The following is a 21,273-nucleotide window of genomic DNA, read 5'->3' on the forward strand; positions in this document are numbered from 1 at the left end:
TCATGTGTATGGGATGAGGCAGACCTGGTTGTGCGTATGGGCGATCTTGAGCTTGAGTTGCAGTCATTGCGGGTGGTGCTGAGTCAAGCTTTTGACCTCATTCTTTGTATGGATTGGTTGCAGCGCAATCATGCCAAGTGTGATTTTGAAGCTTCTCCCCCTTGTCTCATACTTCCTTATGTTTCATCCATTCCTCTCACTTCTGTACCTCTTTGTCCCTCTACTTCTACCTCTGCTTCCATTACTTTTGTTTCTCCACTCTTTCCTCCTATGTTTCCATCTTGTTCTGCTCTTCCCTTTTCCGATCCTTCTGACAATCTTTATGTTGCAGCAGTTGACCGACTCATGAAGGAGTATTCTGAAATCTTTGAGTTTGATCTATCGTCTAGAGCCAAGATTGCCACACGTCATCCGATTCCAACTGGGGATGCTCGTCCAATCAAGGTTCCTGTTCGTTGTCGGTCACCAAAGGAGATCAAGATTTTACGTGCAAATGTCACGGAGATGTTGGAGAAGGGTGTTATTCGGAATTCGCGGAGTCCTTGGGCATGTGAACCTCATCTTGTGACGAAGCCTGATGGGAGTATTCGTTTCTGCATCGACTATTGTCCGTTAAACGACGTAACAATCTCGGATGTGTACCCTCTTCCTCACACTGCTGATCTTTTGGATCGTCTGGGGTGAAGTCGTTGGTTCACCAAGCTAGATCTTGCTTTTGGGTACTGGCAAGTACCGATGGCCAAAGAAGATATTCCTAAGATTGCTTTTCGTACACCATTTGGTTTGTATGAGTTCTTGGTGATGCCATTTGGTTTGAACAATGCTCCAGCAACTTTTCAACAGATGATGGACGAGGTTCTTTGCGATATGCTGGAGGTGACTGCTGACTTCATTGATGATGTCTTGATCCACTCGGAGGGGATGTGGGAGGAGCACGTTTGTGATGTTTATAAAGTGTTGGATCAGCTACGTGACGTTGGTTTAAAATTGAAGTGGTTGAAGTGCGTGTTTGGATCCAAGGACACAACTTATCTTGGGTACCGTATTTCTCGTGAGGGTTTGCAAGTTGATCCTGACAAACTTGTGGCTGTTCTAAAGTTCCCTACTTCGAAGTGTGTGAATGATGTGCAGCGCTTCTTGGGCAAGGTGCAGTATCTCGGGCGTTTTGTGGATCATCTTTTTTATCGCACTGCACCATTGCGAGCATTGTTGAAATCATCAACGTCATCTTTTATTTGGTCTCTGGATTGTGAGCAGGCGTTTGGGGATCTCAAAGAGTTATTGACAACTCTTCCGGTTTTGGCATATCCTGACTACACTCGACTTTTTATTTTGCGCGTGGATGCTTCTAACATTGGTCTTGGAGGTGTGTTAATGCAAAAGAGCTCGAGTGTGCCTGGTCAGTGCCATCCCATTGCATATATAAGCCATACATTACAACCAGTGGAGATGAACTACTCCACGATAGAGGAGTGTTTAGCAGCAGTCTGGGGTTTCGAGAAACTTCATGCATATCTACATGGTTCTTGGACATTACTTGAAGGTGACTATGCTGTTGTTACTTCGTTATTAAAGCGGAAAAACCTAGTTGGTCGTACTACTCGGTGGGCCTATAAGTTCAGATATATGATTTTTATGTTATTCACCGCCCAGGGAGTTCTATGGCTGATGCTGATGCCCTTTCTCAAGCTCCTCTTCCTTCTTCACTCTCTTCTGATGTTTCTAATGAGCATGTTGTTCCAGCATCTGTGGATTTTCTAGATGAGGATTTTGTGTCGTCAGCGGTTGCTGTACTTAATGTTTAGTGTCCACAAGGTGCAGAGCAAGATCTACCTTTGCTTGATGAGGTTCGCGAGGCTCAAAAGATTGAGCCATGGATTCGAAGACTTTGAGATGGGTTTGAGAGTCCTGCATCACTTGCTGATGACTTATCTTTCTGGCATTTACATTCTCAATATCGTCTTGAAGATGGCCTTCTTTATTTTGTGGGGATAGATCCTGATGATCATTTACGGCTGGTGGTGCCTTCTATCTTTATTCCGCGGTTTCTCCATGCCTACCATGATTCTCCTGTTCTAGGTGGGCATATGGGACATCGTCGTGTAATCGAGAAGCTATGCAGGTCTTTTTATTAGCCGGAGATGCGACCTGATATTATCCGGTATGTGCGTAGTTGCGTTTGGTGCCAAGCTCATAATACTCCCCCTCAAGCTACAGAAGGACAGTTGGAGTCAATTGCAGTTTCCTGTCCATTTGAGTTGGTGGCGTTTGATCTTATGGGACCTTTTCCATGGTCGACTGCTGGCAATGAGTATGTTATTATTGCTTCTAACTATTTGACTCGTTGGGTGGAAGTTGGTGTTCTTGCTAGCGCCTCTGCAACTACTGCTGGATACTTCCTCCTTAATCGAGTGGTGTTCCAGCATTCTTGTCTAGAGCGGATTCTTTCGGATAATGATCCCGCATTTATGGCTGAGGCATTTCATGTTTTGACGTCTCGGTTGGGGATTCGCCACACTTTCATGAGTGCTTATCATCCACAATCAGACGGTCTGGTGGAACGGCTCGTTTGGATGTTCAAGGGGATGATTGCGAAGTATGTGAACTTTCAGCATTCGGATTGGGATGGTTATTTGCCGTCTCTTTGGTATGCATATGTTACTGGGGTGCAGAGTTCTGTTGGTGCTTCACCATATAAACTCCTATATGGTCATGATCCAATATTACCAACGGAGCTAGGTTTATCTTCGCGATTGCCACGAGCTGTGGATGCTAGGTCATGGGATCAATATTTGACAAGCATTCTTCCACTTGTCCGAGCAGAGTCTACACTTAGGCCGCATACAAGTGGGACAACAACGGCGCTACAACTCCCATCATCGTCCACCTGCAAAGTACAAAGTGGATGATTTGGTGTTAATCCGTTTTCCCCATCTTACAATACGTGGTTTATCTAAGGGGCTCCTTACACAGTAGAAAGGACCATATCGGGTGTTGCGGCAAGTTGGACCACAAGTTTATGAGGTTCGGTATGACGTCCAATAGGCCGATCCTCCAGAGATTGTGCATGTGCAGCGGTTGAAACGCTTCATACATAGGGATCAGGAGCAGTTAATACCATCTACAAATCCGCCGATGCCTCCTCTTGATGTTCCTCCAGATCCCGGCCCATCTACAAGAGAACGCTAATGGTCTTCCATTATTCTGAGAGGAGGGGATGATGTGAGGGCCAAGTGTACGGCTACGATGCCATATACTAATATTAGCGTAGTGGGATTTTGGTAGCCGTCAGATTGGTTTCAATCCAGACCACTTGCTCCTGTATATAAGCTAGGGTTTTTGAGCTAATTGATATGCACATTTCTGTATTCCCTTTCCATATTCCAAGCACTCACAAAATTTTATATTCTATAGTATTATGGGGTTGCAATGCTCAATTCTTTTCCGGGGAACCTTGCTATTGCTCCTTGAGTAGCTTGGTGTTGGATTAGTGTTGAGTTTGGTCGAAAAGAGAGTGGCATGAGCTCGTCCGTGTTGTGAACAAAAGTTAGTGGTGTTGGGTGTTATAAAACTCTATCGGTGGAGTGTGGCATTTATGTTGCATTTTGTCGAATTGAGTTGGCACTTGATGCTCACATAAACCTTTGAAGTAATGACATTGGCATTGTTCATATTGTTGCTTGATTGATGATCAAGTCATTGTGATACTTATATCATATCCATGTGATAATGAACAATGTGTTTACGAAGTTGCTTGGTTAATGATGATCAACCCCAAAGTGGTTGATAGTGAAGCTAGTCTACTTGCAAGAAGTAGCATTGTAGTAGCTTTGACTGGATTCTCAATGGTGCTCCATTATGCTAAGCTTAAGTTGGTATGTTGTGTCCTTGAGGGTTTGCCCATAAAGGTGTTGGAAAAAAGATATAGCATTCATTTGCTATAGCTTGTCGAATCCGTTAACACTTGGAGTAGATTGTTGGATGGAGAAGATGTGTAGTGGAAGCATTAGCATCGCTAGCACTTGTGTTAGTGAAAGTGGCATTGTTGTTCGAGTGATGAGGAATTTTCCTTAGAGCTTGATTTTCCATGTCATTTTTTCTTGTTAGTGTTTTAGCTTCACATTGGATCTTGAAGGTGGTTGAAGAAGAGTGTTAGTGCAATGTGGACGTCCGAAGATGTGGTCTTCGTGATCAAGCTTTAGATGTTCATTTTTGCACTTTGCGGATATCAGTGTTAGATGTCGGAGATATGGGCAAAAAGAGATGTTCGAGGCTTAAGCATACTATGGGTCTCGAGAATTTGTGTTGAGGTGAACATATGTGAAGTTGTTAGTAGGAGGAAGTTGGTTGAAGTCTTGAAAGTTTGCATTCCTGGACTGAGAGCCATTCTTTCTCTAGAATGGAAAATTTTTCACAAATTTTCTTAAACTTTTCCAATGGCTGATCTGTTATCACTTTGTTCGAAAACCATTCCGTTTTCGAAAGCCAATACAAACTAGTGAAGGGGTTGGAGTTGACTTCGGTTAGCTTAGACCTTAATAGGTAGTTTGTATAATGCGGCCCGAAAGGGATGATGACTTTTGGGGCTAAGGCAATTGAGTTGGATAGAGTCTGGAATTGGTGTAGGAAAGTGGCCGTTGCGCTTTTCTAAGAAGGGTGACCCTTGTACCTTTCTTTTGTAGCGTTATGCTTGGTGGTAGGTTGCACCTTGCATTACGTTAGACTCTATAAGAGTAGTGAGCTCTCATTGATCTTGACTTGGTCTTGGTAGCCCTATGCCTTGGCTAAGGATGGTGATGTCCAACTTAGTTGTTTGAGGTTGAGATGTTGGTACCCATACTATAGCTTTATCTATGAGGAGGTTGTGTACCAATATGAGTCCATCTCATGGTCTTCACTTTAGTTTCGACTGAGTGTTAATCATGCATAGCTAGCCTCTTCAAGGCATGCTCAAAGGTATTGGCTAAATGTTTTAGTGAGCTTATTGCGGTTGAGTTGGATTCGAGTGGTCATTTAGTTTGTGCTTGTCTATAAACTTTTATCTCGTACCTGGGGTATTATGTTCATGTTGGACAAGTATATAACTTGATGACAAGAGTTGGTGTTTGGGTCTTGTGAACGTAAGTTGAGGAGTGATTGTTAGTTGCTTTGCGACTAGTGATTATTTGTAGACTTTATCAAGGACCGTTGACACTTGCTTTGCTCGATGATGATTTAGCAGTGATGGGCTTGCTTTACCGGATGGTGTTGCGGAGGATCGTGTCATTACGCTGGCATGGTTTTTCCATGTTGGCATGTCAATTTCTTTGTCGATATCATTTGGTTACATTTAGTCCGTAGTGTTGGATTTCATTGAGTCTTGGATGTGGTGATTCACTCCTTGATGATGTGTTATCTGTAACTGAGTTTTGTTGGAGGATTGGTCTCGGATACTAACTAAAGTATCTTCGACTGTGGTTAGCTTGGTTGCTGGAGAGTTTTGAGTGGTGGTTCACTCGTGCTTTCTTCTAGCTTTGTTTTGGTGTTGATAGCATCGAAGTGATGCTTTGTCATTGACATTGTTGATATTGAGATCTGAGTGAAATGAGATGTCTCTCTATAGGATTGATATTGAGTTTCATTAGTCTTGATGAATATAGTGTTGATGATTTGGCTATAGCTTTGTGTTGTTGGCATTCGTGCATTTGCTAGTTAGCAACTGTGTTGACGTTCAAACGAACTGAGTGGCAAGTTGAGTTAGTTGTGTTCTAGACGAGATTATTTAGTAGAGGATTGAGCTTTAGCTTTTCCTTGAAAAGTGATTTAGTCGTGGATTATGCTAACTCTACAAGAGGAAGAGTTAGTGATCGATATTAGAATGTGAATCCTTAATGGGATTTTAGTTGAAATATATCAATCATTGATGATTCTTCTTGTGCTTGCTATGAAGTGAGCTACGTCTTGCTATAGATGGATTCATGGAGGATCGTTTGGTGATCACTTGTTGAGCATAACTTTGCTATGTTTAGCTTTTGGATTGATGCAGAAATGCTCTTCATTAGCTTTGGCATTATAAAGTTTGGCTTATGGATGTATTGAAGAAGACATTGTGGGTTGCACCACGATTTCTTCTTTAGCATTGAAGTTAGCTTCTATGAGACTCATGATCATTATTAAGCAAGACTTGGCTATAGGCTTCTTCGAGCTTTGGTTCTTTGAGTTTTATGCTCATTGTTCCATTTGTTAGAAATTGTTGGGGAAGGCATTTTGGCTTATTAGCTTCAATGTTGAAGTTGGCTTTGCATCTAGCAATCATTGGTGATGATTGACTATCATCTAAGGTAGTTGATTGTCCTTATCACAAGTTTTGCTTGATTATTGTTGGTTTGGAATTATTTGCTATTCTTCGGGATGGTAGATTCTTTCTTCAACGATGATTATACATCACTACATTGATGGGCTAATTGACGATCTTTCATGATAGTTGGTTGTTCTCTTTGATGGCTTTTGGCTTTTCGCAATACCATATGTTCTTTGTGTTTTGCTCTGGATTGGTCTCTTGGGTTTGAGACATCAGTAGGATGTTGCTGACACTTGCTTAGGCAACTTGAGTTCCTTAGTGTTGTTGGCTGGGATCTATTTGGATTGGCTAGTGTAATAGTTGATATGAACAAGCGTTTGTTTGCTTTGCAACATTCATTTTGTTCTGTTGATTATTGCTCGAGTTAGTTCTCATAGATTAGAATGTTATTTCCTTCGGGTGATACGTTCGCGAGCATTGTGCTTGTTAGTCAATGATACTTTGTATTCTTTGAGTTGTGTTTTATGAGTTGTTTGGCATGCTATCTGCCATTTTCGGTAGTTAAGTTTTATCATTGACTTTCCTTGATGATCTACTTGCTATTGAATTTTGTTGGATGGTGATTCCTATGTTTATCAATTATGATGATCTTGGTGGTTCCTATGCTGTCATACTAGTTTATCAGATAATACATTACTTGGAATACTTTTGTGTTCTAACATAAGATTTAAGTGTCGCGAATGTGACTTCGGGTATCGAAAGTTACCTGTCGGCTAGTCCTTACGGACACTCTTACCTTACTGCCACGATGGCAGGAGGTCGGTATTGCTGGACCCTTTATTAGTCCCTCTTGTTCAAGTGTTAGTAAACTGGACTTTGCATCTGTACTTGGCCGGATGAGCATAAGGAAGGAATTCCTAAGTGTCTATTTAGCTGAGCATACTCGGCCCGGCTTGTTAATTCTCTTTTGCTCTGTCTTGCACTAGCTTGACAAGAACCCTCGCGTATTGAAATTGGTCCCTCAATATCGCTACATGATAGCTTACCGTGTCTGCCAAACACCCTTGCTATCATGCCCTCTGTGTTAGTCTCAATTTGTCCCAGATGCTATTTATGGAAAGTGTCCAGATTTGCTCATTTGGCATATCTACGGAATGTAGAGATTGTCCTGAACACAATGGTGTTCGTCCCGTGTCTAAATTCGCAATCTAGGGACATTCCATATTTAGTAAGTTTTGAGCTTGTCCCAGAGACTAACTCCTGATACTAAGGGAGGCTTGGGGTGAAAGCCCAAAGCGTGTGTTCCTCAAGAGGGGGGGGGATATGGGGGGTTCCAAATGTATAGTAGGGATAGGGGGTAGGTCGGGCATGGCCAACCAACCTGAGGCATAGTCTAGCTCTCGCTTGCGTGCCTGTCCTTGTTCTGCGTCCGGCTTGGGTCTAAGCCCAAGTTCCATTCCATGCTAGCTAGTGGAGTACCCATGTCCTCACGTTAGGCCACCGGTATGCCGAAATAGCGCCAGACTCCATTTGGCTCCGTTTTGCGTGCTGGTCCTGGCATTAGGATGCTGGTTGCTCCAGGATTGTTCCAAGTCGCTCCGGGCTCCTGTCCCTTCGCTCCTTGGGTTGTATGCTCGGGAGTTACTCTATGGTCCGGTTCCATCACTCCTTGGCTCCACGTTTGGGAGTTTGGCACCGTTCCTTCGTTCAGTGGCCCAAGGCCCTGAACCTCAGGTTCCTATGGACACGTGGCATGGACACGTGGCATGTGACATGTGGCATCTGTCACGTGGCACAAAGAGGGTTTAGGTTCCGCTTCATGGTGTTATCCTATGGTAAATTACCATAGGATAAAGGGTCAAAACCACGTGCGCTACATCATTACAAGTATATAATTTTCAATTATGGAATTGATATTATAAATAAGACGATTTACAACATCACAATAAACTAATTCCCATACATATACTTCCTACATTTGGTGAGTCTTTAATCCCTTATAAACATATTGTAAGGTTTGTAAATACATGTATGTATATATATGTATTACCCTAGCTAGGTAATACACTAATTATAGTATTATAGCATATGATCTGTCCATTTGGGACCAAATCTGATCCATTCATTTTTATATATAAACATGGGTTTAAACCCTAATTAATATACCTATTCTTATATCTTGAGCACTCACATTAGTGGAAGTGAAAGGCACTGCAATTTATCCCTAAAGGGCAAAGCTTTTGATAGTGCTTTGCTCTAGTGTTTGGGATTGTGCTTTTTTTATTATTATTTCTTCATTTTATTATAGATCTAGATCTGTATTAGCTTTTTGCAAGATTTAGAATTCTAGCTATCGTTGTGCTTAGATTTGCTCTTTCTTTTGATCATCATCATTCTCTTCCTCTACCATGCCATGTCGTCATCTATCAAAAAGTATGTCACTTGAGGCTACTAATACTGCTCCATTGGATCTAACTTTTGGTGTTGTGGGGTGTGATCATATTGGTATTGTGCCATCCTTGATGTGTTGTTTGTTGGTCTCCAACTTTTGTGGGATGTGATTATATGGCTTATCCTGTTTTCAATGTTCTACCATCTTTTATTGATGTGGAGTGTGATCATGATATTGATTAGTGAGTTATGGATGATGCAATTTAATTCTTGGAGAATGTTTGAGGATCAAGTTTGTGTAAAGACAATGTGTATGAACTCGGGTGGATTCCAAAGTGTGATGATGAGCTTAATTATTATGGAGATAGTTTTGGAGATGAAGTGGAGGTTTTGCGAAGTAGGTATCAATATTTCAATCTGTTATCTAATCCTTTCTCTTTCCCTTCTACTCTTTCCCAATTATTTTTTTATTTTTCGGCCTGAGCCACCTTCTCAAGTTCCTAGTATTTCTTATTTATCTGTAGTGTTTTCTTTTTTTGGCATGTCGATCATTTATGACTCTCATGATTCTAATTCTTAATCCAATGTTGAGTTGAGTGTTTTCTATCCTCCTCATACTAATTTGGATATTGAGTGTATCCATGAAGTTGAGAATCTTGTTTTTGTTTCATTGGTAAAGTTTTTGATTAGTTCTGGTATTGAGTATTTCCTTGTTCCAAGGGTTGAGTCACTTTAGCTAGAGTTTTGGGTTGAATGCATGTCCCCACTTGTGAGTGCCACTGAGAGCCTTTGCTTTACTATTACTTATGAGGAGTTTATATATTCCCTTGAGAATGTGAATGTTGTTATTGACTTTCCCATATCAAGTATTAAGTTGTGTGTTCAAAAGGTTAAGTGGTGTGAATCTTTTGCTTATATTGTGGCTGAAATATTTTACAAAAGGAAATCCCCTATTGACCAAGCTTTAAGCATATATTCTTTTGATTTTCCATTTTTGCATTGCCAATTGTTGCAAATTCCTCTTCCAATGCTTCTTTATTTACTTTTTCTTCTTTCATAATTGCTTTTACTCAATTTTTCTTGTTTTCTCCTTTTTGCCTTGACACTTCAAACTTTTTTTTCTTTAAAGGAGGGGGTAAAGGGGACAGATGGGAGTTTGGCCCCAATTATTGAGTGATGACGAGCAAATATGATAATGGGGCGAGGACGAATGATATGGATTGTGGAGTGAGGACGAGCATAGTGACTTTGAATGAAACATCCAACCCCTACATAATGAGGCCGAATAGATGCGATAGTGGAGTGAGGTCGGACATAAATGGCAGAGTGAAGACGAACGCAATAAGTCCAAAAGGAGCTAATGTTTCAAAAAAAAAATTTCTTCAATGAGGGGATAAAGAGAATATGAAAGACGAATAGAGTAAGTCTGACCTCCCCAGTGCAAAGTTATAGTTGCATGGTTGGTTTGAGCATTTGGGAGTTGCATAAAGAGTTGCAACTGGTTCATCAAGATTCTATAGTGGGTTAATGATTATGCCATGGCTTTAAATTTTATTTTAGTCATGGTTATCAGCAACTTTATTGGTGATTTTGTGCAAGTTTCAGATTCTTGTGGTAATTTATAATTGCCCAACAGAAGCTCCAGATGTTCCACCTGACTTATTATTATCACCTTTTCATCTTTTAAAAGAGAGGATGGTGTAAAGTTTGTAAATACATATATGTATATATATGTATTACCCTAGCTAGGTAATACACTAATTATAGTAGAATAACATATTGACTGTCCATTTGGGACTAAATCTTATCCATCCATTTTTGTATATAAGTAGGGGCCTAAATTTTAATTAATATACCTATTCCTTTATTCTGAGCACCCACAATATATATTAAGCTGTACATTCTTGAGGTCAGTAGGAAGGCATTGATTTGCTTGTTACAACTTACAAATTCCAAAGGCATTAGTTTGGTTTTGGTACAAGATCCAGGCAGGACAACATGCTTGGAATACAAGGAATGGAGAGAGGCCACCTTGAAACAAAATCCATCACCTAGTAAGCTTTTAATAATTGGTTTCTTTGGATTGATCAAGCATGCCCAATATCTCTATTTGTTTGTTCAGAAAAGCAAATGCACTTAAATTTTGAAAGAATGTGAAGGTGACGTTTCCAATTTTGAACTTTTGTAAGAAAAACAAGTTACTCATTTTAAAAGACTTTTAGCTTTGTTTACTAGCAAACCAAAATACCAATTAATATTAGTGTTTAGACAATTTGATTGGTACAGAAGACCATACCAGTTGATTTATATTGTGTTGGTTTTACCAATTGCTTTACTCATCCTCTTGCATAACACTGCAAAGCAAAACACTATCCCTTTTCCTCCTCCTCTTGTGATTACTATTACTATAATATGTATTATTATTATAAGCATTAGTAACATTCTTCATGGTTGCCTGCAGATGCAGCTTCTTGGCTATAGAAACTTGCTGGAGATGGTGGGCTTTCCAAAGCTCATCTCTCAAAAGGCTCTTGAAATGCAACAAAAGCTGCCAGAATCTCCAAGGATGAGTATTAGAATGGTGAAGAGAAAAGTTTAGCATTTTTGTTTCTTTGCTAAGGGGAGATAGCTCAGATGGTAGAGCGCTCGCTTAGGGATCAATAACCAGCATCTCCAAATATGTTTGATTATTGGATCGTTCCAGGCGTTTTGACCGATTTTACTGGTGTTGACCTCTGGGGGAGCTATGGATGGATGTTGCACCGTGAGACTGTCAACAGAGCAATGCATAGATATTTATCTTGTGTTCTTTTTCCCACATTTTTGCAAACGAGTAAACAAGTTTCGTTCACTGGAAGTACATTAGGATTGAGCCTGGACATCAAATTAAAGATGTTGAAATATTGAGCATTTCGTGATTGTGAGATTAAATCGCTGTTCACATCTAGGTTTGGGCTCTTTGGCATGCTCAGTTCAAGTCCGACAATCCACAGCGTCACAAGCTCTTGTTTTTTTCACAAAGCCAAAAGTACCTCTTTATTTTCTATTTTCTAAGTCAAGGGTTAGGTTATAATCTTTCTCGCTTGGATTTTTCTATTGTTCGAAGCTCTCGTCAGGTAAGCTATGGTCTCTCGCGCTCACGCCGCCCCAACGCTTGCCCGCCGAGCTCCAGCGCCCTGGCATGGCGGCCATCACCGAGCTTCACACCCGCGAGCTCCAGCTCTAGCTCCAGCACATCCACCACACCACCATGGACACCATCCTCGAGGAGCCCACGAGCCAGTGCCAGGTTTAGCTCCAGTTCTTCAAGGTGACGCTCCAGTTCGAGCCCCAGCGCCAGCTGCTTTCGTTCACCCTGCTCGCGGCCACCCTGCTCATCTAGCTCCAGCGCCTGATGCTCGCCACCACGATCCAGCTCCAGCAGCAGCAGTGTACCATCATCATCACGGTGATGGAGCGCCTCTGGTTGTTCACCACCATCACCATGGTCACCACCATGGAGGACGCCACAACCACCACCACCACCACCACCATCATCACGAGGGTCACGACGCAGCAGTGGCCACACCAACACCCGCAGCAGTAGTTACAGTGGTTCGGAGGACGCCGTGGTCGCTGCTCCAGCTTCTTCTGTGGGTTTTGGTTGCGATCTTGGTGCTGCTCGCGTTCTTTTTGCTCGTGCGATGGATGTTCTCTCGGAGGAAGCAGCGCAGTAATGCGATCTTTCAGGATCCCGGGTGGCAGATCGAAGTTGTGGTGGACGATTCTCTGACTGAGAAGAAACAGCTGGAAGCTCACACTCGTGGTTCGCACAGCAATGGCACTCTGGGATTCTCCTCAAAGTGTCCTGCCAACACTGGCAGTGACGCGTAAGTCAGCACAGTGCATGCCTTGTCACATGGAAGATTGTGTACAAACAATCTTCAAGGAGATGAAGTTGCAGAGCAAGAAGACAGCAGGGTCTTGCTCACGGACGGTGAAGATCACATACAAGGGTCCACTGGTGGAAGTCACCAGACTTGGAAGTTATTGCGCAGCTGGCTCGGAACATGGACTGGAAAGTAGAGCAGGAACCTACCAAGTTTCGATTTGACTGAGCTATCCTCTAGAGGTGACGGGGGAGCAAACGTTAGTGCACCTCCAAAGGCCAGAGAAGTTGCTTGAGACGAAAGGTTTGAGAAAAGGTAACGTACTACTTTTGCTCTCTGTTCTTGCAGGTGCTCAAATCTCAACTTCGATGAGAAGAAGCAGAGCAGGGCATAGCGGCCAGATAGGTTTCTCCAGAGTCAAGAGCATCATAAGCCAGGAATCAAGCAAGTGCAAAATTGTGGAAGTATGGTCGAAGTCTAGGTTGTTTGACAGGATGGGACGAAGAACAGGATAGGTTGGTCTACCTCGCAAATTAACCCAATGCATTCGTCGCAAGCAGCCTCGTGGACATGTGGAAGCATCAGAAGTGTTCAGGAGGACAAAGAAACACGACGTTGGTTGCCTGGAACACGATCATCATGGGACATGCACGTCTTCTATCAGATGCAACGAGAAGCTGGCCTGCCTCCAAACGCTGAGACTTTGCATGGAGCAGCAAAACGTCGTTTCCTGGGAACAACCTTTGCTCTTGACTGCTACGAGCAAGCCGCAGCCAAACGCTCAGACTTTCATGGTGGCGCTCAAGGCACGCGGCGACTTAGCAGAGAAGAGGCTCCACTCGCAGATCTCGGAGAGAAATCTGGAGGGAATCCACTACTCAGCGTGGTCGCTCAATGAGAGAAAAGCTTTTCTTGGGAGGTTGGTAAACTTTGCAAGGAAAGAGTGTCATGCAAGGTTGATGGAGCCGTCAATCAAAGATGGTACCTGAAAAGACGCGAATGGATCTTAGCTGGCACACCTTGGTGAAGAGATAAAAAATATGAGAGACAATACTTATCTCTTAATTAATTTGCTGTAGTATCATTCATTGAGTAATTTAGTTATAAACTTATTTGAGATTAATATTATAGTAGAATAAAAAAAAATATACTAGAAAGTGTTTATATGGAAGTTTATAAATTATAATCAAAAAGATTAATCTAAATGAACAACAACTATTAGATACTAAAATATCCTAGAATCTCCAAGCATAGTTTAAGTATATTCAATACCACCATAAGTTTGCTGAAGCAAACCACTTATGGATCTATAGTGTTTGGTCACTTTAAACCTATAGAAGCTTATTCACAAACCTATTTACATTATTATATAGAACTTTTTTCACAAAACTTCTTTGATTAAACCCATATTAAACTTGGGACTTAAGTTTCTCTGAGATTTTGTTGTTGATTAGATGTTATGGTTTTCTTTTAACAATGCTTTGTACAAATATATAAATTTTATAATTATAATTCAAGTTCTTTAAATCTTTTTTAATTTCATATTAGTAGACGAGAAACAATAAACATATGAACATTACAAATACTTGGTCAAAGGAAGCAAACACAGCATACTCAAAAGCATTATAGTTGAAAGTAAGAAAATAGCCATCAAGCAGGAATACCATCATTATGAGTATATAATTCTCAAGTATGGAAGTGATATTATAAATGGGAAGCTTTACAACATCATAATCAACCAATTCCCGAGTTGCAATTACATATAATTCTTTAAATGTTAAAATTCTGAAATCTTTCATCCTTTGCATAGGATGGATCCAAATGTTAAAGTTTGGATTCATCATAACGTCTGAACATGAGGTGAAAAAAAAAGATATTTGTATTGTATTTGAAACTAAATAAACTTTATTTATAAATTATTCCAAGCACTCACACACTGAAAACAATATAGGGTATTTCTTATAATTTCACTCAAAGAGAGAGTTAATTCTTCAATAGAAGAAAAACGTGCAACCATCACGAAACTTAAATGTATTAACGACCTTGTCTAGATCAGCTGAAAGAAGGCACAAAGAAACTTGCCAAGCATCAGCAAGACAAAAGCACACAATTTATTTTGGACAACTCTCTATCATGAAATCAAAAAAGATTTAAAGAACTTGAATCATAGTTACAAAGTTGTACATTTGTACAGGACAGAATGTAACATCTAATCTACTTGGAGAAGCTTGAGTCCCAAGTTTTCAAGTTAAGTTTAAGTGACCAAACACCATAGATATATAATTTCCTATATAAATAATCATTTGTGAAATATGATTCAGAGCATGATTGTCTCTGATATTTTTATCTTTTGACCATGGTGTGCCCCCTAAGATCCTTTCGCCTGTTTTCATCTTTGTTTGGGTTTTGTTGATGGCTCCGTCAATCTTGCATTACACTCTTTCTCCATTTTCCTCACAAAGTTTACCAACAAGCTCCCGAGATGAGCAACACCTCCTAATACCCTCTCCACAATAAGATTGTATGTCCATTCCCGTCCCTGAAATAACATGTCATTGATGAAAAAGTCAAAGAACAAGATACTTACCATGTGTAAGGAGATAAGCTCCAGAGCCTTCACAGCTTTTCATGAAACTACCAAGCTTCAGTTTCGCCTTCACAAGAAGGTACTTGACTTACGTGATGCTTAGGCCAAGATGGTCGAGCTAGTTAGAAGTCTCTGACTTCAAGCTGTTTTAGCTATAAGATGAAACAAAAAAGCTATGAACTAAAAACTATAGTACCTATGAACATCATGCTTTGTAAGGCACTCTCCAGGTACTTCAAATGAGTAGTGCAAGAGGAAGTGCCGGAGTAATACTGAACTTGGGGCAGAAAACTTCTTGAGAGGCAGCCACGTCTCCACACTTCCTATAGAATGTGATGAGTGAGCACGCGAGTAGTGGATTCCGTCCAGATTTCTCTTCCAGATCTGCGAGTGGAGCCTCTTCGCCTAAGTCGCCCCGTGCCTTGAGCGCCACCACGAAAGTCTGAGCGTTTGGCTGCTGGCTTGCTCATAGCGCTCGAGAGCAAAGGTTGTTCTCGGTGTATCCCAGGAAAGGATGTTTTGCTCAGCGTTTGGAGGTAGGCCAGCTTCTCGTTGCATCTGATAGAAGACGTGCATGTCCCATGATGATCGTGTTCCAGGCATGTTTCTTCGTCCTCCCGAACACTTCTGATGCTTCCACATGTCCACGAGGCTGCTTGCAACAAATGCATCAGCTTCGTATTCACAATTTGTGAGGCGAGAGTCTATCCTGTTCATCGTCCCATCCTGTTGAACAACCTGTGTTGCAAGCCGCAGTGTAGACTTCGACCATACTTTCACAATTGCACTTGCTTGATTCCCCAATTGTGATGCTCTTGACTCTGGAGAAACTTATCTGGCCACTATGCCCTGTACTGCTTCTTCTCATCAAAGTTGAGATTTGAGCGCCTGCAAGAATAGAGAGCAAAAGTAGTACGTTACATTTTCTCAAACCTTTCGTCTCGAGCAACCTCTCTGGCCTTTGGAGGTGCACCAACGTCTGCTCCCTTGTCACCTCTAGAGGATAGCTCGTAAATCCTTCATCAAATCGAAACTTGGTAGGTTCTTGCTCTACCTTCCAATCCATGTTCCGAGCCAGTTGTGTCATAACTTCCAAGTCTGGCGACTTCCACCAGTCAACCCTTGTATGTGATCTCTGGGTGAGATCACCGTCAGTGAGCAAGAGCCTACTGACTTCTTGCTCTGCAACTTCATCTCCTTGAAGATTGATTCTACACAATCTTCCCTGTGACAACACATGCACTGTGCTGACTTACGTGTCACTGCCAGTGTTGGCAGGACACTTTGCGGAGAATTCCAGTGTACCATTGCTGTGGGAACTACGAGTGTGAGCATCCAGCTGTTTCTTCTCAGTCGGAGAATAGTCCACCACAACTTCCAGATGATCCGTCACTTCGATCTGCCACCCGGGCTCCTGAAAGATCGCATTCCTGCGCTGCTTCCTTTGAGATAACATGCATCGCTCAATCACGAAATGCTCTCCACAGTATAGGTATGATATTTCAAAAAGAGAAATGGATATCTTTCCAATCCTAATGTCCTACTTGCAGTGACACGCCACTTTGCATACTTTGAATAACGAAACTCTTTTTTTTTCTCGTTTTTCAACTTAGCACTCATTGAATGGGATCATGGAGACACAAGCCATCAGCGTGCACAAACTACTTCCTCTACAGGAAACTGGGGAAAAGAAACACGAGATAAATATCTATCCATTGCTGTTTTGATAGTCTCACGGTGCCCAACCGAAAGCATGAGACTGATAGATGCAAAAATGCAAGTTGGATTATCTTTGTCAGGTAGATGGCATCCTTGTTGTCTTCACGCTCCTGCCTACCAGTCTTCTTTTTCTCGGCCGGTGGAGGTCTGTTATTATGGCTGCCTCTATTGCAGACACAACATATCAAAGTAGTTTCAATAATGTCAGAGGCAAAAGCAAAAGAATTAACCCATCTGGGTACTGGAATAAAAGCCAGTTTGTCACAGACGGTAGAGCAGCAATCCAGTGACCCAACAGTGGAGGGAACGAGCACCATCCGGTTTTACTTCTTCATCGTGGATCCCTAGCTCCTCAAGTGGTCAACCATAGTCAACACCAGTAAAATCAGTCAAAACGCTTGGAATGATTGAAAATAGTTGGAGATGCCGGGTATCGATCCCGGTGCCTCTCGCATGCTAAGCGAGCGCTCTACCATCTGAGCTACATCCCCTTAGAATAGAAACAAAAATGCAAAGCTTTCTCTTCACCAGTCTAGTACTCATCTTTGGAGATTCCGGCGTCTTTTGTCACATTTCAAGAGTTTTTTGATTGATTCTATGGAGGAAAATACTCAAGGTCATGAGATCTCATCTTGGCAACGTCTTATTAAGTGCTCCAGGTTTAAGGCCGAGGGATTTGTGGAGCATACCCCTGAGAATCAAAAGAGATGCGTGTGGAATCCACAGGATGGGTTGCTTGATGCGTACTACAGGGCACTCCTTGCAAAGCTGGCAACCATGAAGAATGTTACTAATGCTTATAATAATAATACATATAGTAATAGTACAAACAAGAGGAGGAACAAGGCTAGTGAATTATTTTGCTTTGCATTGTTATTCAAGATGGGTAGAAGCAATTGGTAAAACCAAGACAATATAAATCAATTGGTATGATCTTTAGTACCAAATAAATACTAATATTATTTGGTATTTTAATTTGCTTATTTAGAAGTTTTTTAAAAATGAGTAACTTTACTTTTGCCTTTTTTACAAAATATCGAAAGCACATTCTTTCGAAGTTTAAGCGCGTTTGCTTTCGGTCTCTGACAGCCCCTGAACAAACGAACGGAGAAATCGGGCACGCTTGATCAATCCAAAGAAACTAATCACTAAAAGCTTACCAGGTGATGGATTTTGTTTTGAGGATGACAAAACGGCCTCTTTCCATTCCTCGTATTCTAGGCATGTTGTCCTGCCTGGATCCTGCATGCAAACCAAACTAAAGTCTTTAGAACCTGGAAGTTGCAACAAGCAGATCGACGCCTTCCTACTGACCTCGAGATTCGTGGCATCCGACAGAGCTGCAGAAGAAATGCTCGCACTGTGAGATCAGGCCTTGCAGAAAAAATATCGAGTTCTTTGCATACCTCTCTTGCATCCTCTAGTTCTTGATTCGGATTTCTCTTTCTCAACACCGACCAAATCGAAGCAGATATCTGTCATAGACGCGGCAACCTGTAGAAAAATAAAATCTAGAATCGGCAATACAATTGCTCGCTGGAGCTTACGTTGGAAAACTCAGGGTCCGACGTGCTAGACACCTCCATCAATTTAGCTTTGTCAACTTTAAGCTGTTGAAACATACAAAAAAAAGACAGTAAAACCGTGAAAAAAAGCATTGGAAACTGCTTGCCTTTTGCTTTCTCGCGCATAAATAAAACGCGACGCTGGTGAATACAGGGCGATCGAAATCAGCGCTTCGACGTCGTGCTTCTGGTAAAGTGGCCAAAACTCGCTCTTTGTATCTGGAGCAAAACGTAGAGAGAGCCCGTAAAGAAATAAACTAAAAGGAAAGAGGAAGCTCTTACGCTGCCAAGACCCTCTGGACAGCTTGTATGAGTCTCACGCATCCAAATTGCACAGCGAGCTCGCGCACATTCAAGCTTGTCCTGAAGAAAAAAATGTTATTCCCACATTTTTTTTCCATCTCTTTTCTTCCTGGCTTTGAAGAAATACCTGATACCAAGAGCATTCTGGACTGTGGTGAGTGATCTATTGTAAGCCTTATCAGAAAGACCACTCAGCTTGATTCCCTTTTGCCGATCAAATGGAACTTGCATCCTGTCCGAGAAGAAAAGAAAGAAATAAACTCCACCCGCAAAGAAATGCAGATCTGGATACTTACATCGAGCACGCGATCTCGAAACAGAGCACGGATCGGCAGACATCGCCCTGGAATAACACACAAGAGCATTGGATACCCTCAAGTCACAGGCGGAAAGAAAGAAGCAAGCACACTCACAATGCCAAATGCCGCCGCATCAAATTCCATCCGGCAGAGGTGCAGCAGCTCCTCCGCCTTGCGCAGCACTTCGCGATCGGCCGCCATTCCCAGCCGCCGCTCCAGCGCCTTCATCTCCATGGCGCGCGAAGAACCTCGCGTTTGGAAATAGGCGGGAAGATAACGAGTTAACCTAAACCGCAAGGGTTAGAGATAAACGAACATTAATGGTTTACTTTACGTCAACTATAGTCAACCTTGGCGTTGTAGCCACAATTTTATTTGGAACGATGGATGGATCATACAAAACTTTTTAAGATTGTAGAAAGCTGCAGGGAATACAAGGACGACGAGAGTCCTTCATTTCTCGCAGTGAAGAACACAATCAAAAAAAGGAGATGGCCGAGTAGATCATATCTTGTTGAATGCAACGATGTCACAGCTTAGGATGTACTCCGCCACCGGGCCCTCATCAATCAAAAAGTATGTCACTTAAGGCTATTAATACTGTTTCGTTTGATCTAACTTTTGGTGTTGTGGGGTGTGATAATATTGGTATTGTGCCCATCCTTGATGTGTTGTTTGTTGGTCTCTAGCTTTTGTGGGATGTGATTATACGGTTTATCCTATTCTTAATGTTCTACCAATCTCCTATTGACGTGGAGTGTGATCGTGATATTGATTGGTGAGCTATGGATGATGCGTGGAGTGTGATCGTGATATTGATTGGTGAGCTATGGATGATGCAGTTTAATTCTTGGAGAATGTTTGAGGATCAAGTTTGTGGAAAGACAATTAATCTGGATATTGAGTGTATCCATGAAGTTGAGAATCTTGCTTTTATTTTGTTGGTAGAGTCTTTGATTAATTCTGGTATTGAGTATTTCCCTGTTCCAAGGGTTAAGTCACTTTAGCCAGAGTTTTAGGTTGAATGCATGTCCCCACTTGTGAGTGCCACTAAGAGCCTTTGTGTAAGCTCCTAAGTTTGGACTTCCCGAGAAGTCACCCAGCCCAGTACTATTCAAACCCAAGGACGCTTAACTCCAACTATCCCAAGACCCTTAACCGATTGGAAAAGGGGGTGCACTCTTGTTCATGGGCCCTTTCCCTCTATATTTGAACCCCAATGGATCGCTTACAATCCACCAGGGGGAACAAACTGGACTAGCCAGATGTCAATCAACATGTGGTGTGATTCCCTTAGCCAACCAACAGAGTCGGACCCGAGACCTCTCTGATACCAAATGTAAACTCCTACGTTTGGACTTCCTGGGAGGTCATCCAGCCCAGTACTATTCAAACCCAAGGACACTTAACTCCAACTATTTCAATACCCTTAACCGATTGGAAAAGGGGGTGCACTCTTGTTCATGGGCCCTTTCCCTCTATATTTGAACCCCAATGGATCGTCTCTCGAATCGTTCCCTTTGGTTGCTTACATTTTGCTTTACTATTACTCATGAGGAGTTTATATATTCCCTTGAGAATGTGAATGTTATTATTGATTTTCCCATATCAAGTGTTGAGTTGTGTGTTCAAAAGGTTAAGTGGTGTGAATCTTTTGCTTATATTGTGGCTGAAATATTTAACGAAAGGAAATCCCCTATTGACCAAGCTTTAAGCATATATTCTTTTAATTTTCCATTTTTGCATTGCCAGTTGTTGCAAATTCCTCTTCCAATGCTTTTCTATCTACTTTTTCTTCTTCCAAAATTGTTTTTCCTCAATTTTTCTCGTTTTCTCCTTTTTGCCTTGACACTTCAAACTTTTTTTTTCTTTAGAGGAGGGGGTAGAGGAGACGGATGGGAGTCCGGCCCCGATGATGGAGTGAGGATGAGCAAATACGATAGTGGAGCAAGGGCGAATGATATAGATTGTGGAGTAAGGACGAGCATAGCGAGTTTGAACGAAACATCCAACCCCGATGTAATAAGGCCGAATAGATACGATAGTGGAGTGAGGCTGGACATAGATGGCAGAGTGAGGACAAGCACAGTAAGTCCAAAAGGAGTTAATGTTTCAAATCTTTTTTTCTTCGAGGAGGGGATAAGGAGAATGTGAAAGACGAATGGAGTGAGTCTAACCTCCCCAATGCAAAGTTATGGTTGTGTGGTTAGTTTGAGCATTTGGGAGTTGCATAAAGAGTTGCAACTGGTTCATCAAAGTT

At 41.8% G+C, this 21,273-nt stretch overlaps 1 protein-coding gene and 1 non-coding gene across 2 annotated transcripts; both read right to left on the minus strand.

The window, feature by feature from the left end:
* Window positions 1-296: 296 nt before the first annotated feature.
* Window positions 297-19,275, minus strand: LOC9635078 (origin of replication complex subunit 6). Its single transcript, XM_024664862.1, has 12 exons — window positions 19,128-19,275; window positions 19,011-19,057; window positions 18,842-18,946; window positions 18,694-18,774; window positions 18,519-18,630; window positions 18,394-18,456; window positions 18,253-18,340; window positions 18,161-18,186; window positions 18,007-18,088; window positions 17,877-17,938; window positions 10,470-10,474; window positions 297-307 (listed from the first exon to the last, which is right to left on the minus strand). Coding segments are annotated over exons 1-12 (792 nt in total). The 5' UTR covers window positions 19,248-19,275; the 3' UTR covers window positions 297-306.
* Window positions 17,265-17,337, minus strand: TRNAA-AGC. The gene has a single exon. It is a non-coding gene; the product is annotated as a tRNA-Ala (tRNA).
* Window positions 19,276-21,273: the final 1,998 nt, after the last annotated feature.

This window comes from Selaginella moellendorffii, unplaced genomic scaffold (assembly GCF_000143415.4).
Source record: "Selaginella moellendorffii unplaced genomic scaffold, v1.0 SELMOscaffold_115, whole genome shotgun sequence".
NCBI lineage: Eukaryota > Viridiplantae > Streptophyta > Lycopodiopsida > Selaginellales > Selaginellaceae > Selaginella > Selaginella moellendorffii.